Source organism: Acinonyx jubatus, chromosome A3 (genome assembly GCF_027475565.1).
Source record: "Acinonyx jubatus isolate Ajub_Pintada_27869175 chromosome A3, VMU_Ajub_asm_v1.0, whole genome shotgun sequence".
Taxonomy (NCBI): Eukaryota; Metazoa; Chordata; class Mammalia; order Carnivora; family Felidae; genus Acinonyx; species Acinonyx jubatus.
This window is the reverse complement of record NC_069388.1, coordinates 21,037,073-21,063,560: the sequence shown is the minus strand read 5'-3', so window position 1 is coordinate 21,063,560 and position 26,488 is coordinate 21,037,073. Positions and strand designations below refer to the sequence as shown.

The following is a 26,488-nucleotide window of genomic DNA, read 5'->3' as shown; positions in this document are numbered from 1 at the left end:
CACGTGAAGATGAGACGGGACAAAACAGTACAGTTGCTAAGAGCACGGGTTCAAGCCCCAGTCCCATCACTCCCTAACCGTGTGGCCTTGGGAAAGCTGCTTCACCTCTCCGTGCTCAGTCTTCTCACCCGAAAAATGCGGCAATGCGAGAAGCCACCTCCGATGAAGAATGAAATGGGTTGCTAGTTACAAAGTACTTGGGCAGGGCCTGACCCAGGGGAAGAAAACTGTACATGCCCAGCGCTCAGGATGCGACCTCGTGCCTTGGGGGTTGGTGGTCAGTAAGTGCTCCAGGAACATGGGGCCTTACCGGAGAAAGGCGCCAGGGAAAGGTTGAGCAGGTCCTTGGTGCCGCACTCGGGCCCCAGGATCCCGTTGTAGCTGACGGTGCGGGCACAGAGCAGGAGGCGGCAGGTGTGCTCCTCCGAGGTGTTGTTGGTGATGTAGGCGAAGACGTCGAAGTCGCTACCCATGCTCATGCTCTGGCTCACGCGGATCCGCATGGCCATCCCGGTGTTCTCTTTATCAGTCAGCTTGTTCAGGTGGTTGGCCCTCGTGAAGGCCTCTCTCTCCTCTGGGGACCCTGTGAGGAGGGAGGAGAGAGCTCCATTAGAGCTGAAATAGGGACCAAGGATAAGGAGGCTGGCACAGGGCAGGCCGACGTTCAGGGTCCCGGGGACTCAGGGCAGCCACAAGGAGCCCCTTGTCTACATTTCTGCGCCAGGAGGATGAAAAAGTATTTTATTTACTTCCCACAAGTAAACTCCTATACATCCCTCAAGACCCAGCCCCAAATCCTTATCCCCACCCCCCACCTCCTCCTCCAGGAAGCCTTCTCCGACCGCTCTTTCCGCAGGGTGAATGAATCACAACGCCTTCTGGAGTCTCACGGGTACCTATTGCCTATCATGCTTTTAAAAAAAAAAAATTTTTTTTTTAACGTTTCTTCATCTTTGAGAGACAGAGTGTGAGCAGGGAAGGGGCAGAGAGAGGGAGACACAGAATCCGAAGCAGGCTCCAGGCTCCTAGCTGTCAGCACAGAGCCCGACGCGGGGCTTGAACTCACAAACCGTGAGATCATGACCCGAGCCAAAGTCAGGCACTCAACCGACGGAGCCACCCAGGCGCCCCTATCATGCTTTTTATTTAACCAAGTTGCTTTCTCTTTATGTACTTGCCCTCTTGAGCTGCTCAAAGACTAAGAGTGTATTTTACTTATCTTTTTGCCGTACCCAAAGCCTAGGACAGTGCTCGGTGGGTACTAAACAGTAATACCATGCAAACTTTCTCCCAAGTGTTGGCACAGGGATTACTTCTGCCTGAGATCTTTTCCCTCCCTTTCCCTACCTGCGGAGCTCCCCTTCTTGGTGCACTATTTACTCCCCCCCCCACCCCCCGCCCCGTTCCTTTTAGGTTTGTCCCCAGTGTCGCTGGGTGCGTATCTATGTCTCCTACCCAACCATCAGCTCTAGACCTTTCAGAGACCAGGGAAAGCACCTTTTCCTTCTGTTTTGTCCCTTCCGGCTAAGGCATGGCCATTTATCACCCACACCCCCAGCCAGCCCTGGGAAGTCCGTGGGAGTCAGATGGAGGCAGGGGCAATGGTGTCTGTGACCTCTGTGAATACACCCTGTGCTTGGCACACAGTAGATGCTTAGAAAACATCTACTGTGTTGAACTGGCTGTTGGATGTGCTCAAAAGCAATTTTCAACATAAGCTGTGTTCTTTTTTTGCCGCTACTGATTTAACATGAGATGCAGAAAGCAGTTTCATCTTTGTCTCTGACGGAAGCTCTCTAAGTTTCTCTTGCTCCATTTCTCTCTCCTTACCCATCTATCGTCACACTCACCTCCCCAGCCGTGTGTGAAATACTGCATGAATAAACACTACAGAACTCCTGGCATCTCTTTTCCTTGGCCCTCTGGACTTCCGAGCCTCTCTAGGCCAGATATGTTGCAATTAAAAAAAAAAAAAAAAGTGGGATTTGCCCATTTTCAGTTGTAGATGCCACTACGATAAATACTGTTAATGAACAGCACAGACGTCATTAATTTTGCTGTTCAGATGCATGCCTCTCCTACATAACTGTCATCCCTTCAGATTTATTTGAGTCAAACCAGCCAAAAAAGCCAGGCTTCAAAAACCAAATGGAATCCTTTTATGGAATACAGAATTCTTTTCCTAAATGAATAATCGTCTACCACTGTCTCCCAGGGTGCTTTTTTCTTTTTAAAGTTTTTTTTTTTAATTTTTATTGATTTTTGAGAGAGAGGGGGTAGGAGGGGAGGGGCAGAGACAGAGGGGGACAGAGGATCCGAAGGGGGCTCTGCGCTGAGAGCAGTGAGCTCGACGCGGGGCTCAAACCCGTGAACCACAAGATCGCGACCTGAGCCGAAGTCGGAGGCTCAACCGACTGAGCCACCCAGGCGCCCCCCTGGTGTGCTTTTTTTTTTTTTTTAAGAACAAAGTAAAATGGAGAGTAACCCACAGGTCATTATCGTACACAGGCTGCCAAAGAAAACGCAGGTGCCCGCACGTGTGCGCGTGCCCACGCAAGCCCGCTGGCTGGTGAAATGAGCTGCTTGTGTGCAAGGCGGTGCTGAAGGCTCCGAGGAGCAGGGCACCTACCCTCCGGGTACTTGTAGGTGTGGGTGATGTCCTGCCGCTCGTCACGGCCCACGCTCTTAGTGCTGATCTTCAGCCCCACGACCAGGGAGTGGTTGGTGGACTTGTGCATGGACCCATCGTCCTGCCGGATCCAGTCCACCACGTCGGCATTGACCTCAGCAAAGACAAAAGGCGCGTCGTACTTGGTGCTCAGGTCGCCCTCCTTGATGGCACGGACCGGAACGGGCCCACAGCAGTATGTCCCTGTTTGGGGGGAGGAGGGGGGACGGTGGGCTGAGTGGGGGGAGGGGAGGCGGGGGGGAGTGGCACCCTCTCAAACCTCCCCCATTTCAACCACATGTAGCAAAGAATCCCAACACCATCCAGCCCTTTGACTCAGGGACTCCATTTCTGGGAAGGCAGCAGAGACTAAGAATGAAGAGTGGAGACTCTGGAGCCGGCCCGGCCTCTGGGGTTCAAATCTCAGCTGGTCTCTTGTTAGCTGTGTGACCTTGGGCAAGTTACTTCCCTTCCCTAAGCCTGTTTTATGTGCGGATATTTGTACCCAGCTAATGAGGATTTGCATATGCTAAATGCCATGTAAGGGTCTGATAAATAAAATAGAAGCGTGTCGCCAGGCATCCCGAGGCGATGAGGGAGCCACAGGGCAGAAGGCAGTGTGTCTGTCTTGCTTCCTGCCCGCGCAGAGACCTGTAGCCAGGGACCAACAACATTCTCGGGGAGGGCACGTTGACCGAATGAACAGGAGAGCGGGGTGTTTATCTCCGTGGGGTTTACAACTGCTTCTGACCGCTCAACACAGTTCAAGGTTGAGGGCTAGAGGCTGGGTAGCTACACTACAGTATATCCACTCGATGGAACGCAGCAGTATTAATTTAAATCTAAAATCACCCAAAACTCTCTGATCGAGAAAGGCCGGCGATGTACAGGGAAGTGATGGAACCAAGACAAAAGGCCATGTGCAGCCCGAGATCTTAATGCAGGGACCAAAGGACCCCCAAAGCGCTGCAAACAGAATTCAGAGGCCCGTGAACTTGGATGGGAAAAAATCACATCTTTATCTTCACTGAATTCTGATAACACTTCCTTCGATTGTGAAAGCAGACAAACCATCGTCTTAGATGCACTTATGACTTGTCAGCCATAAGGACCACAGATATTTCTATATCGCTTTATAGTTGTCATAGATAACTGGAAATATCACTTCTATGCATCTCTACGAGTACATAATGGAACTTACTATCTCCACCCCTAGATCTTGTTATGTAAGGCATATATTATTATATCATAAATTTATTTTTAAAAAACGTTGATAACTCTGTCTCGGTGTAATTGCTTTTCTTTGTTACCCTGGGTAATATATTCTATGCATTTAAAAATATGCTTCTGAGAAAGGATCCATTTGGTTTCACCCGATTTTGCTGTGGCGTTCTGTCTCTCTTTCTCCCTCTTTCTTTCCCTGTCTCTGTCTCTCTCTCTCTCTCACACACACACACACATACACACGAGTATGTAATAGGAAATTACTAGAAGCTGTGTGTGAACGTGAATGATACTTCCTCTGCGGGGGAAGAGGACAAAGATGCGATTTGATTTTTTTTTCTTTGTGCTTTTTCATAATCTCTGTTTGCCACAACGCGTGTGAATTACATACACGGTCAACGGAGGGCTCCCACCCTCGTGCGGGCTAGTCAGGGGTCTCTGGAATCAGCCACACTGGGGTTAGAACCGGCCAAGTGACTGTGGGGGAGTCCTCTCCAAGACTCAGTTTCCCCGCCTGGGGAAGAGGGCCACCCCCACCCACCTTCGCTCTTCTCCTGGGGCGTGGGGTCGAGGGCCTGCCACCCCTCGTAGCCCGGCTGCAGGTCTGGCCTGCTCATCCATGACTCCACCCAGCAGTGGAAGTTCCTGTTGGGGAAACGAGGCGAACGTTGGCCAGGACTCAAACTCAAGACTTTCACTGTCACCTCCCACGGGCAGTCCACACTTGCCTGTCCCAAGCTGAACCCAGGGTGTCCCCGACACCCTTCTTTGCTTTTCCTCCCCTGGGCCCTAGCCAGGCGACCGCTGCTACCCCGGAGTCACTGTCATCGCCCCCTCCCACAATCCTCCGCTTTCGGTGGCTCCTCTAGTCCAGCCGATGGGACCTCCTCACTTCTCTGCTGTCCCTTCTTTTCCAGCCCAAGGGCTCTGCCCCGGTCCAGGCCTCATCCCTGGGCACCTGGAACACACCCCAGCCTCCTTCTGTCAGCTTCTCCGGTGTCATCTGTGTCCCTCTCCAAGTATGAAGACTTTGGTGACAACCTGTTGCACCTGTTGCCTTGGGAGGCAAGCCCAGACCCCCTAACCTGGCATTCCAGACTCCTGAAAACCCAATCCCCTGACACCTTTTCATGCACTTCATGACTTTCCCTCCTCTTGGCCTTTGCTCCCGCTGGGGCCTTACCTGGAGAGCCCTCCCCAAGTCCTGTTCCCCCTTGTCCAAATACTGATCAACTTTGAAACCCAATTCAAAGGCGACCTCCTCCGAGAAGTCTTCCCGGCTTTCCATTCCACGGGACCCTCCCCAGTGGGCTCTACCCCTGACCCTGGGCCCCAGCTCACCAGATCATCTCGCTCTTATCACCCTGGATCTCCCCAAACTCGTTGCGGAAGTACTCGATGAGGAGGTTGCTGTTCTGGTCGTGGGCCGAGTTATAGTTGGTCACCACTCGGGTGGGGATGCCGAGGCACCGCAGCACTAGGGTGGGAGGAGGACGTGATGGAGAGAGGGATTAGGCTCTGGAGACATCTGCCCTGCTTTGGGCCTCCACATGCCCATCTGTATGTATCCCAGGCAGCATTGTACCCATTGTCTAGGTAGTGAGAGCAGGCGTCATCCCCTCAGCTGGATGGTGGTGCCCACCTCGCCGGTCACCCCATGTCCGCTCTGACTCTTCACATCACAGCTAACAGAAGAAGACCCCAAAATGCAAGTCTGACATCAACACTCCCCTGCTAAGCCTTCGGTATCTCCCTATGGCCGCTGAGGTCAAGGCCAGACTTCGGGCTGTGGCCTTTGGCCGTACAAGGTTTGGCCCCTGACCGCCTCCTGCACACTTCCCTCCAGTCACACTTGCTGTCCCTCCGGCACTCTCTACACTCCCGCCAGCCACAGGGCATTGGCATTTGCTGTTCCCTCAGCCTGGAAGGCCACCCGCCAGGTTTAGATTGTTTCATTTGCATTCGTAGGAAGACTGGGGATTTATCATCATTCTCAATGTAAGGACATGGGAGGGATTATGTAACTAGTCCTCTGAGGGCAGCGAGGGATCTGTCTTCCTTTAGGTGCCCAGACCCAGGACAGGCCTGGCACAGACAATTTTGTCAAGTGGATGAAGTGGAGAGAGGAGAGGAGGAAGGGGGTAAGGGAAGGAGCAAAGGAACCGTGGAAATTCAGGGCAGGGAGCAAACAGTGAAGCAGGCAGAGGAGGGAACAAGGGTCGGGGTGGGGTGGGGGTGGGGAGCAGGGAGAGGCTTCCATTCAAGCCCCAGCTGCTGTGGGCTGCGTGAGCCGAGGCCAGTCCCCCCACCTCTCCGGGCCTTGTGTCCTCCTCTACGACATGGGGTTGGGGTATGCACACAGGGCCGGCAGTCGCGTTGGGACACCATCCATCGGGGAAGAAGAGGGCCCTGTGCTCACGCCCAGGCACGGTTTACAGAGGTCGTAGTGGCGGGGAGGGGCCAGCTTGCGGTGACAGGACAGCCACTGGCCAGGAGGGAAGCCGGGGGCACGATTCGTGCCTGAGCGGTGGGGTGCTCCTGACACATGGCATTTTGGGTGTCTTCTCACTCTCTCATTTTTTCCTGTGTTTTTTATGTGTTTTGTGAAAGTAACATATTCTCGGGGTGGGATAAAGAAAGTAAATATCTCTTTTAAAAAGTGAGGAAAGCCTTACTAAATGTAACCTGGGGGACTTTTGTCTTTTAGTCTTGATTGAGACCGAGTCTCTGAGATAGAGGGTGGGGGTGAGGGGGCAGGATGTGTGACCTTAGCTCTGTCGCCCTTGGCCCTCCATCAAGCCGGACAAGAGCTTCTGGGACGGCCCTGGACGCCGGCCAGGAGACACGAGGGCCCCTGGGAGGGGACAGAGGAAGGACAGTGCTCATCCTCTGCCTCCAGCCTGGTTGCTTGTCCTGGGACCTGGGCAGTAGGCTCTTTGCTGCCCTTTGGCAGAGGCTGGTGTCCCAACCCCGGACCTTGCCCCGTCACCACATCACAGGCCTCAGAATATAGACCAGACGTGGGGGGAGGCCTGTCCCTGAGGAGCACGGCGCCACCGGTGTCCAAAAGATAGTGTCCCAAGAGGTCTCACCATCAGTCTCAGGCCGCGAGGCTGCCCCAGAACCGAGGACCCCTGGTTTCAAGCCTGGCTGTGCTGCTCACCAGCTGTGTGACCTTGGGCAGCCACTTCCGGTCTCCGGGACTCCATTTCCTCCTCTACGGGGAGCTAATAAATAGCAGCTTTGGGGGAACGCTGTGGTGATTCAGAGAGACGGGTGGGTGTGGGCAGTATCGTCTGCCCCGGTGCCCAGGGCGGAAGAGCACAGTGGTGCCCGTCCCTGCAAACGCCCAGCCAGTCACCGTTGGCTGACTCGTGGACATTCCAAAAATGCTCCAGGATCCAGCTGAGGAATCCCACCTTCCTCCACAAACCCAAGCCTGACCTGAACCAGTGACATCTGCCCGGGTCCTAAGAGCTCTCTGTGAATTTGGTCAGTCACCATTGTGTCCCTTTTCCAGGTGAGGAACCAGGCTTGGAGACACCAGCTGTCTTGCCCAAGCCCACCCAGGACCCCTCCAGGGGCCGGAGGCAGAGCTGGGATTCCAAACAGGCAGCCCGACCCCAGGGGAGTCCCTGGGCCTCGCCCACCCCCCACCCGCCTGCAGCTCCCGGCAGAGGCCCCAGGGCCTGTGCACAAACGTAAGCCACAACCGGTTTTCCCCGGTTCTGTCACAGGCCAGGCCTGGGAGAAGGCTGCAGGGACCCAGACTCAGCCCTCGCCTTGGGGAGAGAGGGGTCGAGCGCAAGATCCACAGCTAAGCCCTCCGGAGGTCACAGCCCAGGGGAGGGAGGTGTCTGCAAGGTGAGCTTGGGGGACCCAGGACATGGCTGGTGATGTGTCTCCGTGGGCCCCTCAGAGGAAGGGGTGTGGGATTGCACAAGAAAAGGGAACGCATAGGTCCCAGGAGCTGGCAGTCACGGGTGGTGTGGCCGTGGAGAAGGGGGAGCAGGGACAGCCCAGCTGGGAGCCCGGGCCACACGGCCTCCAGACCGCTGGTGTGGAGGACAGAGCTGGGGCTCCCGGAGGCCCTTCTCTGGGCCTGGGGCCTGGTCCCGGAGTCAGAGAAGCTGGGAACCAGGACCCGCCTCTTAGATTTCCTGAGCCTAAGAAATGACAGCTGCACAGTAATTGTAGTGAGAATCATACAGCAGGAGATAAATAATTACTGTTATGCATCTGCAATCATTTCACGCACTTTGCACATGTTAACTCTTTCAATCCTCGCAGTGGCCCCAGGATAAAGGCACTGTTGTTACGTCCGTCCGGCAGAGCTGAGGCTCAGAGAAGGTTGTGATTGTCCGGGGACACAGCGGGTAGAGCGGAGCTGGGATCTGAATTCAGGCCATGGATCCAACGTCTGTGTTTCTAACTGGTTCAGGCTACTCATCCACTCCCATACGGACCATCATCAACCCAGAACCACCTTCAGCAGTTTCTGGGCTCGAATTTTTAAGATCTCTTAAAGATTCATTTTACTCCTTGGGTTTACGTTGCTTTGTCTTTCCGCGTCTGCATTTTACAAAGTGCCTTCTCTTTCTTGACATTGATATTGCTGTTATTGTCAAGCTACTAATAGCTAATATTTACCGAGAGCTGCCCTAGGCCGAATTCTCTGCTGAGCAGCTTTATATCAACCCACCGTAGGACACAGGTCCTGTTGCCCCCATTTTACAGATGAGGACACTGAGGTTCAGAAAGAAGTCATTTGCTCAAGGTCACAGAGCAGGCGACTGTCACTGGGGATATTTAATTCGGGTGTGCTCCAAAGCCCGCATCGTCCACCCTGAGCCCACGCTGCCTCCCAAATGACATCCCTTGGTCCCGATGACCACCTGAGGGCTAGTTGTTGGACAAAGGACCGGAGAGGGGCAGCTGCGGACTCCAGGCCACACGGCACACTGGTGGTGTTGGAGGCAGAAGCAGGACCGGAACTGGGGGCTGCTGATTCCCACTGGAGAGCTCTCCCTGCCCCCCTCCCGGTGCTGGTTCCAGGCCCGGCCCCCATCCAGCGTGCAGCTCACCCGTGCAGGCCACAGCCGCGAAGACCCAGCACTGGCCATACTTGACACGCTGGCAGCCGGAGCTCTTCCAGCGCCGCAGAATGTCCACGCTGCCGATCCAGAACATGGGGCTGATGCCGTCCCCGTAGTTGTTGTCCCAGCGCCCCAGCAGCACGCCCTGGTCATCGTTGCAGTTGACCTACAACCAGCGGGGGCATCGGAGGGACTGAGCCCGGGAAGCAGGTGCTGTGAGTTCAGTGCGTGGGGAAAGGCAGGGAAGGGAGTTTAGGATGAGGGAACAGCCCGTGCAAAGATACCAAGGTATGACAGGCCAGTATGTGGGAGACGGTTGGGGCCGGAGCCCCAGGTGGGAGAGAGAGAAGGGGAAGGGAGGAGGTGGAGAGGGGTCGAGGTTACGAAGGTGACGCTGGAGATGTGAACTTGTCCATGGGGCGGCAGGAGGGTAATCAGAGGTGATCTGAGTTTTACGAAGACCCTCTGTGGCCCCCGCCCGGATTGTGTCATTCCTCCCAAACTCCGTTGCCTTGGGAACAACATCCAGCTTCCCGACCGGGCTCCATGAGGTCTGCGTGGTCTAACCCCTGCCCACGTCGGGCACCCCGCACCCCCTTGCTCACTCCACTCCGGCAGCACCAGCCTCCTTTTTGCTCCTCGAACCCGCCGAAGGCTTCCCCCCCTCAGGGCCTTGGCACAAACTGCCCCCTGCCTGGGATGTTCGTCTCCGAGCTCCTATATCAGCTGAAGGATCACCACTTAGGGAGGCTCCCACAGCTCCTCCCCGAAGTTGGACTCTGCAGTCAGACCCCCTCACACCCTCTGGCTTCCTTCAGTCCGTGCGTTATCGTCTACGATTGTGCCCTCGTTCACTGGACATTTCTGCTAATGTCTCTGTTAATGACATTTCTGTCTCCTCCCACCCACCCACTAGAACATAAGCTCCATGAACTTAGAGACCATACATGGCTTATACCCGGCTGTTTCCCCAGTGCCTAGGACACAGGTGGCACTTGGTAACTATTTGCTGAATGAGTGAATGAATGAATGAGTGAGTGAGTTAGGGACCACACGACATTACCCTTATCGGTGTAAATCCTGCCCTTCCAAATACACGCACTCTTAGCCGAGAGTCCCCCTACCGAGCCCAGTGTGGAGCGCAGCCTCCATATCACAGGAAGGGAGGAGCCCGCTGGGGCCCATCGTGGGCCTCGACCCCGGGGCGGGCCAGCCACTCACTCACCATGCCGCTCACCACCCGGCCCACGTAGACGGGACTGCTGCGGCGGGAGCAGTCGCGGCCGGCATCCCTCAGGAACTTGGGGTTCATGTCCAGGAGCGTCAAGCAAATGTCCAGGATCCCGTCTTCAAACTGTGTTGTAGGAAACAAGAGGAGGATGAGGGAAATGAGAAGTCACCTCCTCCGGGAAGCTTGCCTTGAAGCTCTGCAGCTCTACATCCTCTCTGGTCCACCTCTCGCACGAGGGAGGTCCAGGCTGGGTCTGCCACATCTCTGCGATGCCGGCTTTGTCTGGCCCGGGACGGGGTGGGGTGGGTGGGACAGTGACAAAGTGTGAGAAAGAGGAAGGGGATGTGCCTGCGTTCAGAGCCTGGCTAGGGGGGTCCTGGGGATTTGGAGTAGAAACTACAGTGTCCCTGGAGCGTCCCTCTCCTCAGAGTCACCGCAGGCCCTGCCACCGCCCCTTTCCCATCTCTGCTCTGCCAAATATCCCACTTCCCCTAAGGCCTGACTCACCCTGCAGAGCTGATGAGATTCCTCTCCTGCCCCCACCCCACCCCCACACACTGCTCTGATTGGAACTGAGGTCAATTGTAGATATAAATCTAGTCTTATGACTCCCGTTTCCACTGCACCCAGGATAAAATTTAGACTTTCCCTGTGAGCTGCAAGGCCCTTCACAATCCGGGCCACACCCCATCTCTGACCTCTTATCACCACTCTCACCCACACTCATTGCCCCAGGGCCTTTGCACTTACTATTTCCTTTGCTTGGAATGTTCTTCCTGCTGCTCTCTGTATGGCTCACACCTTCTCATCCTCATTGTCATTATTAAAAGTAGGATCCTCCCTCCTTGTCTCATTACACCACACCACCTAGTCTGACAAGTCCAAAGGCAACCTGGCCCCTCCTCCCCATCTCTGTGGTCTTGTCCCAAAGCAGACTTTATCTCAGGCCTCCCTCCATGCTGCAGAACAGCTTCCCCATGGCTCTGAGCCCTTTTGTGGCTCCCTAGTGCCATCAGCCTGACATTCACAACCCGGACACTGCTGACTTTTCTCTCTTCATCTCTTGGGGCTCCTTCGCACATACAGTGCTCCCCAAGGCTACAAAATTCTTCTTAAGCATGACTTTTCTGAGCTTTTGCTCAGGCACTTCCCCTTGCTTAGTAGACCGCATTTCCGCCTCCTCCAAAGCCCAGCTCAGACCTTGCCCTATTTCAGGAATCTCCCTGATCCCCACAGGCAATTTATTCACTTCCTTTCTCTAGGTCTTATCATCCCGGATTGTGATGGCTTCCCGAAGATTCACAAGGGCTGTGTCCAGTGGCTCAACACAAGCCTGGACCCAAAACAGGAACTCAGGGGATGAAAGGAAGGACTTGGCTTTGTTCTGTTGGTCAGGGTAAAATACAGAGCCCTGGGAAAGAAAAGCCAATTTACTTCCTGATGTATGTTATGTATCCCGGTCATACCACCATTTCATGTACATCTCACAGCAGGCTACAGGTTCTTGGGCAGATATGCTTACAACCATTATCCCCAATATTCAGATGGGGAAACTGAGGTCAGAGCTCCAGAGCACACAGAGAAGACTTCTCTGTGGCCCCAGGGCAGGACTCTGGAGGCCCGAATATGGAAACCCCACCCCAGGGGCTGTTGGAAAAAGTCTCAAGGTGAATCCCATGTCAGAAGGTCAACAGCCCCTAACACACCAGGAGGTTGAAGGGCCAGGAGTGGGAGGACTCTTGCTTCATGAGTTTTCTCAGCAATGTCTCAAGAACTTTCATGGGAGGCTGGATGGCAGAGGAAATAAGATGACTAGTTTGAACCACCAGCCTAGGATGACCTGCTGGAAGGTGAGGAACCACATGGAACAGGGATGAGCCATCTAGCTGAGGTCAGCCCAGCCCAGCCTAGACAGCTAGGCTCTGGTTGACCCATGAATTTGTAAGAAATAATAAATGGTTGTTGTTAAGTTGTAAACGTGTTTGTTAAGTGTGTACATTTCAGGCTTGTTTGTTATTCAGCAGCAGCTGACTGATACAACCAGTGGTTCGCAAAGTATGACCACTGGTCAGCAGCATCAGCATCATCTGCGATCTAGTTGGAAATTCGAATTCTCAGCCCGCACCCAGCCCTACTGAATCAGAAACTAAAGGTGGGGACTCAGTGATCTGTGCTTTAACACACTTTTCTGGTGATTTCTAATGTACACTCAAGTTTGAAAACCACTGATCGAGATGATGGTTTAAAGCCTCCTCTCGGGACTTACTTAGCACATAGTGAGCATTTTTATTACTTAGTCATATGGCCTTGAATGTCCCCTTTCTCCCTCCTGGAGCACCGACCGGCCCCACAATTCCCAAAGGCTCTCCTGATTCTTTCCCCACCTTGAATCTGGGGCTGCCATTCCCACGGTGGGTAGGGCAACCCTTTGCCGTATGATCTCGGGCTTGGCCTGGGCCCTCTCTGAGCCTCCAGCCATTTCGGGGCCCTTGAATCCCTGACAGCCTGCGGTCACATCCCCGAGACCAGCTCCCACCTCTGAAGCTTTCAGCGCCTCAGACCCAGGGCCCAGCACACAGTGGGCCTGTAGCGGTGGAAAAGGCAGCGTGCGGCCCTACCTGCCCAAAGTTCCAGGGTATGTTCTTGATGAACTTGGCCGAGCCCTGGTAGATGAAGCCATGCTGGGTGAGGATGTACTCGTGCTGCTCCTCATCTGAGTCCAGGTACACAGCATCCCCTGGGGATGGGAAAGAAGGGGCCTCAGCTCTGGGTCTGGCAGGGCACAGGGTCACCACAGATAGGGCAGCCAGGCGCCGTAACATGGAATGCAGATCTGGGAGGTGTTTTGCAAGCTAAAGCCCTCAGCCGGTGTGAGCAGGAGCATAATTCAAGGCAGACAGAAAGCCCACTAGGGTCACCGAGGCTCAGGGGAGTCGGGATCCTGTCCGTCTCGAGGGGGTCCGGGAGGGCCATCTGGAACAGGTGACCTCTGAATGCCGCCTTGATGAAGGACTAAGATTTAGATACTTGGAGCCTGGCGGATGACATTCTAAGCAGAGGACCAGAGACAGCAAAGGTGCGGCTGCCAGGAAATGCCTGGAACTCAGTGGCCTGTGGCTGATGACCGCAGAAAGGAGGGCTGCGGCAGTCGGGGCCAGAGGGCAGGAGCCGTGGGGAGAGGAAATCCAGGGCCACGTCATGACTTTGGTGGGCCCTGGGCATCTTTGCTTCTGTGGGCCCCTTCCTCCATAAAAAAAAAAAAATTTTAAATATACTTTATGACTGCATTGGTACAATGACAAATATATTAATATCACATGTCAAAACACATCCTCTGACCTAAACATTCATTTTTTTTTCTCATGATTTTAAAAGAAATTAAAATATTTTTGGGGCGCCTGGGTGGCTCAGTCGGTTAAGCATCCGACTTCAGCTCAGGTCACGATCTCACGGTCCGTGAGTTCGAGCCCCGCGTCGGGCTCTGTGCTGACCGCTTGGAGCCTGGAGCCTGTTTCGGATTCTGTGTCTTCCTCTCTCTCTGACCCTCCCCCGTTCATGCTGTCTCCCCCTGTCTCAAAAATAAATAAACGTTAAAAAAAAAAATATTTGTAAGGGTCCCTAAAAATATGGTGGCCCTGGCCCGGAATGCAGGGGCTCAGGCCCCTTGGGTCCCCGGGCGCTGTCTGGCCCACCCGCAAACCCCCTCTTATTGCACGGAGGAAAGCAAATGTGAAAGTGGCCGAGTATTTTTTGCCTTGTATATCCTGCACTGTTGGCTCCCGGGACTACAATAAAAATAGCCTTACAGTAAATGAACTAGGTAGTGATAAGTCAGCAGATAGGTTGGGAGAACGAAAGAGAAAGAAAAACCCAGGGTGTTTCGTCACTGTGGGGAGAGTGTCAGTACATGGCAGCTTGGCCCCACCCTGGCTCAGCAGGCAGGGACCGCGCCCTCCTCCTCGCAGCTCTGCTAGTCAAGGTGGGGATGAGAACCCCACCCCCGCCCCCCACCTCGCCAACCTTCCTCCCACCCCCCTCGGGGATAGGAGGCTCGGGTTCCAGTGGCAGGCCCCAGAGGGACAGCAATTTTCCTATGCCACCCACACCCACACCTCCACTGAGCCCAACTTCCTGCCTCAGCATCATCAGCTCCAACTGTCCCCTCCGGGCTCCCGCCCTGGGATGTGGGTCACTTTAGTCACTGTGCTGCTTGGCTGACAGCCACCCCAATCCGCGGGGCGGGGATGGGGCGGGGCTGGAGGAAAGGCCAAAGGAAGGGGACATCCCCAGAACTCCGCTCCCTGTTCCCTGAACTTTTTGAGACCCTGCAGTGCCGACGAGTGGGGGACACTGGCGTCTTCCTGCTCCACGGGCAGGGCTGGCGACTAGCCGTAAGCTTTGCAGATTGGTGAGATCAAAACACATCTCCAGTGCGGTCCAGAGAAGCCACTTCTGTCCCAAGGCACCATGGCATGTGGCCCCAGGGCATGTGAGCAAGGATGAGCGATCTTCCCTGTGAGGACCGCCCGGGGACGACCTCATGTCCCTGGGTGGAGGGCCAGATCAATACACTGTCCTCACTGGCAAGATGTGGAACATTCTGAGCTCTTAAGAAGAAAAAGCAGATGGATGCACACTGATGGGGAAAAATCCTCAGGATGTACGGTAGAGGGGAAAAATGGAATAAGTTGTAGGTTGATGTATACTGTGGGATCCTTTTATGTTTAAGAGAAACCCATTAACGCAGCAATGTCTCCAGGCACATGCACTCGAATCTAAGGAGAGGAGCCCCCCAAGACAGCTAATAATGGTGCTCCCCAAGGAGGAGAGTCAACACGGGGGCCGTTTCCCTGTAATGCTTAGAGCTTATATGAAGAAGATGTTCTCCGAGTCCCTGGGTGGCTCAGTAGGTTGAGCGCCTGACTTTTGATTTCAGTTCACGTCATGATCTCACGGTTCATGGGTTTGAGCCCCGCATCGGGGTCCGCGCTCACAGCGCGGAGCCTGCTTGGAATTCTCCGTCTCCCTTTCTCTCTGTCCCTCCCCTGCTCGCCCCCTCTCTCTCCAAGTAAATAAGCTTAAAAAAAAAAAAAATGAAAGCCAAGATATGTAAAAGAGAAAATAAAAAACCTTTCCCCTCAAATGTGTTATAAAATGTCCCAAAATGGTGAAGAAAAAAATAAAAGCAGTGGTCCAGTAAGAAACTGGTCGTCTGATGCTGGAGAGGCTGGAATGTGTGGCTGGACCCCAGCGTCGAGGAGGGACTCCCCATTCCCAGGCCTGCCCACAAGGTATCTCTCTCAGCCGTGTTGTGCAGGAGCAAGAAAGAAATGGATCTGACTGCCCTGTCGGTCAGATGGGGAAACTGAGGCCCGGGAGGGGATGTGGCAGCCCCCGCCTCCCGCTTCCTCCTCGAGCCAACCTCCTTTCTTCTGAGCTGTCCCCTGCAACTTGCTAGCATTTTGTCCAGCATTGCCCACTTACTTACTTAGAGGACCCTTCAAAAGCCATTTGACCTCTCTGAGCCTGCTTCCTGTCTGGGAATCGAGGACACTAACAATCTCCCCCGTGGGATCATTGAGAGGAGGAATTGAGGGAGCGTATAAAGAGGCGCGTAGGTAACCTAATTGCTCCTGCCTGTCTTTCCTGGCTACCCTACCCCCTCCACCTCCCTCAGGTTCCCCTCCCCAGGCCGGTCTGGGGAGATTTCAAGCAGAGCCCCACGAAACACCACCAGACATGGAGCCATGGCCCTGGGCCTCCCCTGGGCACCGCATTCCCGAACGGGGCTCTGAACCCGAGACGCGTCTGTGCCCTGTCACAGCGCCGTGGGAACACATGAGCTCTGGCACAGGGTGAGATCCCTTGGTAGCTGTGTGGCCTTGGGCAAGTCATTTTGTGTCCGAGTGCCTGTCTCCTCCTCCATAAGTAGGGATAATAATAAGAGTACTCACATCGCAAGGTTTTGGCGAGGCCGGAGCTCGGCACGGTGCTGAGGGGGTTTCGCTCAACCTGCTTTGATGTCTCTTCTGCCCCACTGCCCCCACCCTCAGTGGCCCCCGTGGGTGGGTCCGGCCCTGCCCGTCTCCGCACCCTGCTGACGGATCGTATGGCTCACCTGGGCACCAGGGGTTGAAGAGCAGGATGAAGTGGCCCAGCACGAAGCTGGAGCCCTGGTAGCCGGTGGAGGCCTCCAGGCTGAGGCGGTACAGGCCGATGGGGGCGTTAGGCGGGGTGCTGAGCTGCAGCGAGAGGGCGCTGTCCTGCTGGCCCACCACCTCGGCCGTCCAGGCACCTTCCTCCACGGCATCGGACAGCGGGAAGCGGGCCCGGGTGCCGGCCTCCTCGCTGGGGGCTGGGCCTGATAGAGGAGAAGCAGTGGCCGTGAGCTTGGACGTGGGCAGGGAGGGACGGCGGCAGACCCGGTGGGGGCCGGCACACGCCGGGGGTCCCACGGGCCTGGGTCGGAGGCCGAGGTGCGCTGCCGACCGTCGAGGGAACTTTGGCGAGAGGTTTCACCTCCCTGAGCCTGGGTTTCCTCGTCTGTAAAGCGAGGGTCAGACCCCGACCTCGCAGGGCGCTTTTGCGAGAGCATGCGACAGGTCTCGCGCCCACAGCAGGTTCCCAACCGGACAGATGTCTCCCGGGGGAGGGGACCGCTCAACCTGGGGCAGGGCCTCCGTCGCGCTGCCTGGGCTGGCGTGACTTTGCACGCCCTTTCTCTGGGCTCAGTTTGTCCCTCTGTAGCACCAATGGATGCTCCATTTCCTCCTAAATCCTTTACCTGAAAGGGTCCAGCTCTTCCTTTCAGAAGAAGAAGCCCAGACTTTGAGTAGGATAAGACCTTGGTCCTCTGATGCCCCACAGGAACCCGTCTGGGAGGCCCCTTGCTGGTAGGTGCTGGCCCATCCAGCCTCTAGGTGTCTGTCTCCCCAGGGCCCCCTCCGGCTTTTGGCCTCTGTATCTTCAAAGGCAGTTCCAAGGAGGTAGTTATAACCACCGCCCCCCCACCGCCTGCTTTCCCTGAGACCTCTTGTACAGATGGGAAAACTGAGGCTCAGAGAGGAGGGGGTCTCCCGAGGATATCGTAGGGGTCTGGGGCAACGTCAGCATCTGAGCCCAGATCTCTAGGCTCTGGGCTGTCCTCCAGGGCACCTCTCATTCCTGTGGTCTCTTGTGAGGGGTCTGGAAGCTTCAGCGAGATAGGGAGCCTGCTTTTCCTGGTGCGGGGAGGGCCCTGCCTGGGCAGGCAGGTTTGAGTCATGGGAGGGCGAGGAGGGGCTGGTCATCTTTTCTGGACTTGGGTGGCCGAGAGGAGAAACAGAACCTTCTCTGCCTGGTTGGGCGGCTGCCCGGGAAAGTTTATTTTTATCCTTTCATCTCCCTCCCTGTAGCTCTGCCCACCTGCTGCTAACAATATGGGGGCTTGTTCACTGAGGGGCTCCCTCCCAGCACCCTGCCTCCTCCTACCCACCCGACAGCCCCGGCCACACCCGAGCCCAAATATAACCATGAGCTAACAGGCATGACACAGGCCTCCGAGGCCCTGACTGGGTGCCAGGAGTCAGCTATAAGCCTGAGAAGTCAGGCAGCACAGGGCCCCAAGAGCCAGCCTGGGTCTGGTCCCCCTTCTCAGGTTCTGAGTGCTCCGTGAGCTGGGGCTAAGTCACCAGGCCTCTCTGATCTGCAATTTTCTCATCCAGGAAGAAAACAGGCTTGGACCACATGCCTGAGGAGGGTCGATCCTGTGTCTGAAACTGGCTCTGTGACCTCGGACAAGCTACTTAGCTTCTTTGGGCCTCAGTGTCCTCATCTGTAAAATGGGGTCAATTACAGTACGCCTAGCTCCTCGTAAGGTCATTGTAAAGCCTAAAGCAGTTGAGGTACATCGCATGGTGCCTGGCACACAGTAAGTGCTCAACAAATGATAGCTCTGGTTTATTATTGTCACTATCACTTCCTGGCCCGGTTTGGAGGACCGGCAAAGGACTTCTCAGGAAGCGTTCAAAACAGTGACCAGTGAGGTAATTGTGCAGTAAATGTGAGCATTCCTCAGTGTCATTAAAAGTCAGAATCCCCAGGCCAAACAACAGATTTTGAGGACTGGGGCGGAATGTAGAAATTGTCTTGTTCAACTGAATCACTTTACAGATATGGAAACTGAGGCTGAGAGGGACAAAGGTGGGAAGACCAGTTTGCCTGGGACAGCCCCAGTTTATACCTGCGGCCCCAGCATAATTCTTAATGGTGTCCTTTCATTCTCAGAAATGTCCCTGTTTGGACATCCAGTGATCTGGTCACCATGGGAATAGCCTGGGCCAGGTCCCATAGCCACTGTCTCTATTGACATACCACCCTCAAGGACAGGTCAGGAAACATTTCCCTTTCTCCCCGTCCTGGGGCAGCCGTGCACACACACACACACACACACACACACACACACACACACTGCTTTCTTCCAAGGGTCCCCGGATGGGGGGTCGGGGAGAGAACAGGTTGTTCCCCACACCCCCCTCCCCCTCCCCGCCACCACTGCTCACATAAGCTGGCTTCGAAAAGTCATCGGCTTTGGTTTCACATCTTTGTGGGGCCAGAGATGCTTCGGGGAATCCCTGTGGGCCTAAATGACCTGGAGACCTGAGGAGTCCTGGGGACTATCCCAGACCATGACTGGGTGGAGTAGGGGGGTGGACGAGGGCAACCTTCCAGAGGAAAGCCCTCTATTAACCTCATAAAGGTTCTTTTCACTCCCTCAGGCTGGCCTCACTCCCACCCCACTCACCCTCCAAAGCTTGGTCCCCTCTTGGAAGGAAACAGCTTTATTCCCATGATAAAGTGTTTGTCTATTGCGGTCTGTGTCCCGTAACAGAGCCTGTCAGGTCTCCAACTGTCTGGGTGAAATACACAGCATCGGGGTATGTGTAGGATCAGGCCACATACTCCATTCACTGAGTGACCTTCGCCAGCTCTCTCCTCTCTCTGGGCCTCAGTTTCCCTTAGGAGGCAGGACAGGCTGATCACAAGCTAGAATGTTCCAGCACAAGAGCAAGGTGCTCAGGCCAGGCCCGGGGCTGGGTGCTGATCCAAACCAGGCCTTGAGGTGAAAGGCCTGGCTTCCTGGTATTGTCCCTCAGGCTTCCTCAGCCCATGGGAGGGTCTTGGTGGCCCAGACAGGGAAGCTGTGTGCATCCAGAGATAGAGTGCCCTCCGTGTCTGCTCGAGGGCTGTGGAGGTGACCAGCACAGACCGGCTATGGTTTGAGATAAATTGGTAGAGACTGGAGAACAGAGATTAGCTGCTGGGATGGGAAGGTCAGCTGTACCCACCCCCTCCCCCAACCCTGAACTCGAGGCCTAATTACCTGGCACCAGGCCGCCTAGATAAATGGAGAAGAAGCAAGAAAGGAGATGCCTTGAAAGAAGAGAAAGAAGGTGGGAAGTCAGTGGTAGCCTCCTCTGGCAGTTTCTCTACTGTTCCATTTCACAGAAGAACAAACTGAGGCCCAGCAGGCCCTTATGGTGATTAGGTAAATATGTCTGCTGTCAGCTCACCAGTGAAAAGCCTCAATTCTGGGGGCAGGGTTTGAACCCTGCTTTGTCCTTAACTTACTGTGTGACCTGGGCAGGTAACTTGACCTTTCTGAGCCTCAGTATTTTCATCCATAAAATGGGGTCTCAGTATGTTTCCCAGATGGGCAGATCGAGAACGAGCATGCATGCAGTAGGTTGCTGTGATTCTCATCATCCCAAGCCTGACCCTGACCCTGACTCTTCTCAGGGTTTCCTACCCAGCACATAACTGTCATATACTACAACCTTCTACTTTACAGAGAGGGAAACTGAGTTAGAAAGATCAGAGGCTCCTGGATGCTCCTCAGTTCAGTTAGAAAGGGCCCCAAGGGGACTGGTTGTGTGTGTGTTGGGGGGGGGGGGTGCTGCCCCTGGGTAGTAGGTGTATCTGTGCCAGAAGCAGAGAGGGAGGAAGGAAAGGCATGGGGAAGATATCCATGGCCGGTCTGCAAGCACCATGATAAGCCTTATCAAACGGCCACCCAGGTAAATATGGGCCGCAGCCTGTTTGCTGCTCTCTCTGCCCTCGGTGGTCTCAGAAAGAACTGGCCTTTCTCACCCTTGGGCAGAGTCCCAGCCAGGTGGCCCCTAGCTGACCTCAAGGGAGTGGTTCCCACCAGGAGCCAAATCCAGAGATTCGGCATTCGAGGCCACTTTCCCAGGAATGGCAAGCAAAGAAGATTGGGAACTGGGCATGTGGGGATGAGGTGGCTGGGGCCACCCGTCACTGGGCCCCCCAAAGCAAAAGCAGCAGCGGCTACTAACGTCTACAAGGCACCCCGCCACGTCTGGCCCTTCTCACCTAACACCTTCTACCAGGAGTGCTTTTCACAAGATAAAACTCAAGCCCAGAGAGGCTAAGCAACTTGTCCAAGGTCACACAGCGGGTAGGCAGTCCAGTCCGCACCAGAGCCCAGGTCTGCCACCCCCTGAGCCTGAGGCAGCCCTCCTGAGGCCTGGAGAAGGAACTATGGGAACACAAAATTGTCCCCTCAGGGAGATGGCAGCTGGGTTCTCTCCGCTACCCAGAGCCAACGTAAGCCTGATCCCAGAGGCCTTCAGGTTATGTGGCTTGGGGGAAGTAGCTGTTGATAAGAGTTGGAAAGCTGTTTTGATTTGGGCAAGATCTTGATGACCTTTGTGGTAGGAAGCTGTTATCCAGGGCGATAACAGGTTTTCTGGAACCGGGTGTCCAACAAACTTGTTTACGAGGCTGGGTGGCCTGGGGCGTCCCCTTTCCACTTTCTGGGCCTCAGTTGCCTCATCTGTACAATGGGGCTAGTGGCCGCTAGGACCTTCTCGGGGGGGGGGGGGGTGGCAAAGAGGAACGGAGCCACCTGCCTCATCGTCAGGGGGCCAGGAGATCACAGAACAGAGCAGGTCGGGGCGACGGGGTGATACTCACCGGTCGTGACACTGAAGGTGAGGCTGTCCACACTGGCTTCGTAGTTTCGGCCCTCGAAATGCAGAGTCAGCCGGAAGGCCTGGCCCCGCCGCACCACCAGCTTCTCCCGGCACAGGTCGGCTGTGTGGTGGTCACGGCCATTGGCCTCCAGCTCCAGGTCACATCTCTCCAGAACCAGTTCTGTGGAGACAGCAGGAGGGGCGTGAGCCTGAGCCGGGGTGGCCTCCCTCAGCCAGTTGTGCCCTCGGGGCTCCGTGGATGTGGGGATCCCCGGGAGCCAGGCCTCTCTGGATAATGGCTATCCGCCCTGCCCCCTCCCCAGCCCCCACCCCGCCCTGTCACCCTGGGGTCAGCCGGGGCCGAATCTCCCCGACGACTCTTCTCTTCCTCATAGTCACAACGCCGTGCTCACTGTCATAGTCACAATGTCGTGCTCACTGTGGCGTGGTGGGAGAAGTCCTGGCCGCCTTCCAGCATCGTGACATCAGGCAAGTCCACTTTCTGGACTCCCGTTCCTCACCTGTCACGGGACTGCTGTGAACCACTTAGTACAGTGCCTGGCACATAACAAATGCTCACTCAACAGGAGCTATTCGGTCAAGATTAAAGGGTTCTTTTGTTAAAAGTGAGGTGGGGCAGTATTGGGCGGAGGTTCGACTTTGCCTTTTAGGTTCGGCTTTCAATTTACAGGGCATACAGAGGACTGAGGACCATGTTAAACACAGAACCAGGATGCGATCGACAAAATTCACCCTCTGGGAGACAAAAGGCAGAGGAGTTGGTTGTCTCAACAAATAAACCGCAAGGTGGGGCGTCTGGGTGACTCAGTCCATTAAGCGTCCGACTCTGCATTTCAGCTCAGGTCACCGTCTCCCGGTTCCTGAGACCGAGCCCTGCGTCTGGCTCCACACTGAGAGCACAGAGCCTGCCTGGGACTCTCTCTCTCCCTCTCCCTCTCTCTCTGTCCCTCCCTCGCTTGCAGGCACGTTCTGTTTCTCTCTCTCAAAATCAATAAATAAACTTAAAAAAAAAGACTGCAAGGAAAAAAAAGAAAAAAATTCATTGAAGGGAGAAACTATAGATTAAGAGAAACGGAAGACACATTTCGACCCATCGTGTTATGTGGGCCTCATCTGGATCCTGGTCTTTTAAAAACTATTCTAAAACGTTTATTACACTCATGAGACAATCACAGATTTGAATGCCCGTGGAATCGTGGCGATATTAAGGACTTTTGGTTCATTTATTCATGTCTTAAAGAGAGAGAGCCCTTATGTTTTACTGAAATATTGGCAGGTGAAATGGTGATGTCTGAGATTTGCTTCCAAATAACAGGGGCAGGGGTGGGGAGGTGAGGGGTACCGGGCGGCAGGAGCGGCCACAGGAGGCTGGGTGATGAGAACACAGGCATGTATTATATTCTTCTCTTTACTTTGATGTGTCTTCAATATTCTCCATGATAAAAAAGGTTTGAAAATGACAGAGGGTTTGGAGACTTCCGGACCTACGCTTTTCAGTTCTGCAGTGCTGCTGTGTGATCCTGGACGGGTCTCTCTCCCTCTCTGTGCCTCCTCTGAAGTCTCAAAAGGCTGCTGAGAGGACTAGGAGAGGAAGCCGGGCCTAGCCCAGGGCAGAAGTTTGTTATGTGAAAGCTCTATTTGTAGTTTCAGAGGGAGCTAAAGGCCAAGGCAGGGGTACAGGTCATGGGTGGGGGTGGGGAGTCCGAGGGAAGCACACACCTCAGAAATCTTGGCAAGCTCAAAGTTAAGATTAAGAAGACCGCAGCGTGGGGAGAGTGGGCAAGGTGGACTCTCAGAGCCGTGGGGCCCTTGGAGAGTACGCGGTCCAGCTGAGACCCAGGGGCAGGGATCTGCCCAAAGTCACCCAGCAAGTGGGTCCTTCCACTGGGCCATCGACTCGGGTGCCCTGCTTCTGCCATGGAAGATCCCCAAGTGCCCGGTGACTGCTGAGAGAGGGCTTTGACACGGCTTTTCTCCCCCAAAACCTCACAACAAAGACTCCACCTATGCAGATACTATCACCACTGGGAGGAAATATTCCGAGGCAAGCTGCGGCATTGGGATTTGAACCCGGGCTGTGAATTCTGGAGCCTGCACTGGAAGCCCCTCGCTCCACAGCTCATGGTTTGCTCCCCATCTCCCCCACTCCTTCCTTCCCTTCCCTAACACTCCCGTGTTGTTCTGAGCCTGGGAAGAGACCCGAGGGAGCTGCCCCCTGGGGCTCACAGCAGGAGAGACCTCCCCCACCGCCAGGGAGGGCTTCTGGCTGGCCCGCTAGGGTGAGGAAACACTGTTTTTGAAAACTTCTACTCCAGAGAGCTTAAGCAGGAAGAGACCACCATCGTCCCCCTGGAAGACCATAGAGAGATTGTCAGTTCCTGGGCTGGGACAGGTGGGGTGCTTTCTTGGGCTATTATCTAAAGAAGAATTTCCAGAAGTCATGCCCAGCTCCCAAGGTGCAGAAGCACCGAGCTCCAGGATCATAGGATTTCTGCACTGAGTAAAGGACCCCAGGTCTCCCAGGCCAGCGGGACCCCTGTAGGAGACGGCCACTGTGGTAATGGGGCAGGTAGGTCATCCACAGCTGGCACCTCCAGGGTCCCCCAGCCCCACTGAGCCTCCCTCGGGGCCAGGGATGGGAAACTGCATCCAAGATGCCACCTAGAGGACCCATCACAGCCAGCCCTGAGCTGGTTTTTGATCTCACGTGTTGGGGAGCCAGATCCCAGCTAGGGACAAGGGGAGCCCGAGGTCACACGGTAGGTCAGCTTCCCTCCTCCCGTCCCTGCTCCACATGCCCCATGTCCCTCTTCAGAGCCCCTCTCCCAGCGCCTCCTTCCCGGGCTGCAGTGTGGTGTGGAGGCCCTCTCCACATGGACTCGAGCCGAGAGTTAGCCGGGTCACGGGGTCCAGCCACTTTAGTCCACGGACACCCTGCATTGCAGAAACCCCTCCCCTGGGACGGGAGTGCTGCCACCGCTGCGACTGTGTGTGTGTGTGTGTGTGTGTGTGTGTGGAGTGGGGGAGCAGGTAGGAAATTAATCGGACCCTGACTCCACTCCCCTTGGCCCTCACGGATGTACCGAGGGCGACCCAGCCATGTTTTATGGGAGGGGAAACTGAGAATCGACAAGTGGCCAAAGACTGGGGTTGCAGAACTTGGGGGCCGGAGGGGACCTTAAAGAACATGTGTGCTCTCAGCCCAGAGGGTGCTAGAACCTCTTCTCTGGCCCCAGGGCCAAGGAGTCAGCCAGGCATGACTTGCACACCTCTAGGTACGACATGCAGGCCTCCTCCCCGCGGCTGGCAGGGACCAAACAAAGCTAAGTGTCCTGAGGCCAGGCCAGACCCCGCTGCACAGCTTCGTGCCGGCCGGCCCACAGCAGGGACCCAGCCCCGCTAACTGACCGAGGACAAGTGACAGTGGCCCGTTAGTCCAGTGCTCTGCAGTTGACAACACGCCTGCATGTTCCACTGCTTTGTCTGATTCGGGGAGGCAGGGGTTAATGATTTTGCCCTGGGGATGGAAAGGCCCCAGCGGGGCCAGGCCTGAGGGGGAGCCAGGCCCTTCTCACCCAGCCCAGCCTTCCTGTTGCTCTCCAGACTGGGGAGAGCGCCTGCCAGGTGTTGACCCCCAGCCGACCGTGGCACAGGGGGGACCCCTGAGACAGGGAGGGGTGGCCAGGCGCCGGCCCGTGAGTTGGCGGCAGCGCTGACCCTGATACTCACCCTCGGCCATGGTCAGGTGGTGGCGGTGGCTCCTCTGACGGGTGGCAGGACCCTCCAAGTGCGACCACTGAAGGCGAGCACTGCCGAAGCTGAGAGGGACAGAGAACTTATAGCCCGCTTTGGGCGGGCAGGGGGCGGGGCCGCGCCAGAAGGCGGGGCCACGGCGGGGCCACCTTTGCCCATTCTGGGCCCTGCTCTCAGCCAGTTCGGGTGCACCGGGGGCAGGAGCCTGAGAGGAGAGGAGTGGCAGCTGGGCAAGGGCGCCCCCTGGGGGAGCGGACAGCACTCAATGCTGCGATGGCAATGGACAGAGACACAGAATTAGATCAGGACACACAGAGACACCTGGACACATCATCAGACTCTGGGTGATAGAGGCACCTGGGCACAGAAGTACACACACACACACACACACACACACACACATCATCAGGTGTGGACACAAGCAGAGCGGGCACCCACAGACACACAAAACTGCAGAAACTCTGACATAGACCCCCACGCAGACGTGGGCTCGTGTGCAGACATGCACACATCCCACAAAGATAGGCACACCCACACCACTTCCTGCGGCAAAACTGATAATCTGCCTCTCCCGTCCACCCCTCAGCCCATCTCATCATCCGTCGTCCATCCAGCAACCCGTCTGCTCCCCCACCCATCTCTCCCTCTCTTCCCCTCCGCTCCCTCCACTGAGTTTCCCTGCGGATCCACTGTGTGCCAGAAAGAAACAAAGCCAAACTTCCAGGGACTTAGCCTCTGACCCCTGGAACCCAGCACCTTGGCCGAACTCATCCTGGTCTCTCTGGTTCTCCAGGCTCCTATGCTTCTTACCCACCAGGAAGCCTGAGCAGGGAGGGTCCCCGGAGAGACTGGAGCCTGTGGGCCTCCCCCAATTTTTTTCTTTCTGGAACAAGTTCCATACGTATTGATGGATCTGGGCTACCAAACTGGCCTTAGTTTCCATTCCTGTGTGACCTAGTGCAGGGAATACATCCACGTGGCTTTAGTGGCTGTTTGTCCCTGGGTCAAATGGGTCCTGTCGGGGGTCTTAGGGGAGCAAACTCATGACACAGTGATGGGTCCTGCTGACCTGTAAAACATAACCCTGTGAGTGAACCTTGTAATTGCCCCCTTTTACAGATATGGTAACAAAAACTGTTTCCTGCAGCTGGCAAGAGCTCGGAGGAAGAAGCAGGGTGAGTGACAGCAACCAAGAAACCAGGTTTGGAGTTCCTGCTCCGACCCCGACCAGTTGTGTGACCACAGGCAGGTAGGTTGACTCTCCGGGCCTCAGTCTCCCCTCTGCAAAATGGTGACAAGAATTCCTTTCTTGTAGGCCTGGAGTTAAGACTACCAAAAAGACTGAGGTTGAGCACCTAATAGGTAACGAGCACTTAATAACTGGGGGTCCCTGAGTTTTGGAGCAAAATAGCCAAGTGTCCCAAAACACTTGGCCGTGAGGGACAGGGACCTCAAGAAGAAACAGGAGGGCTGGGGACTGTCAGGCTTGGTAGCAGGGGTACTGCAGGCTGTATGTTTCTAC

The 26,488-nt window shown here is 55.4% G+C and overlaps 1 protein-coding gene across 1 annotated transcript in view; it reads right to left on the bottom strand.

The window, feature by feature from the left end:
* The window catches only part of TGM2 (transglutaminase 2), a 31,724-nt gene extending 6,568 nt beyond the window's left edge, over nucleotides 1–25,156 (bottom strand). Inside the window, exons 1-10 of the mRNA XM_027070069.2 lie at nucleotides 24,943–25,156; nucleotides 21,194–21,373; nucleotides 16,338–16,580; nucleotides 12,838–12,956; nucleotides 10,214–10,342; nucleotides 8,977–9,154; nucleotides 5,234–5,369; nucleotides 4,434–4,537; nucleotides 2,630–2,872; nucleotides 311–583 (exon numbers count right to left, since the gene is read on the bottom strand). Coding sequence (XP_026925870.1) covers nucleotides 311–583; nucleotides 2,630–2,872; nucleotides 4,434–4,537; nucleotides 5,234–5,369; nucleotides 8,977–9,154; nucleotides 10,214–10,342; nucleotides 12,838–12,956; nucleotides 16,338–16,580; nucleotides 21,194–21,373; nucleotides 24,943–24,952 — 1,615 coding nt within the window. The 5' untranslated portion in view covers nucleotides 24,953–25,156. The remainder of the gene's footprint in view (nucleotides 1–310; nucleotides 584–2,629; nucleotides 2,873–4,433; nucleotides 4,538–5,233; nucleotides 5,370–8,976; nucleotides 9,155–10,213; nucleotides 10,343–12,837; nucleotides 12,957–16,337; nucleotides 16,581–21,193; nucleotides 21,374–24,942) is intronic.
* Between the last annotated feature and the right edge of the window lie 1,332 nt (nucleotides 25,157–26,488).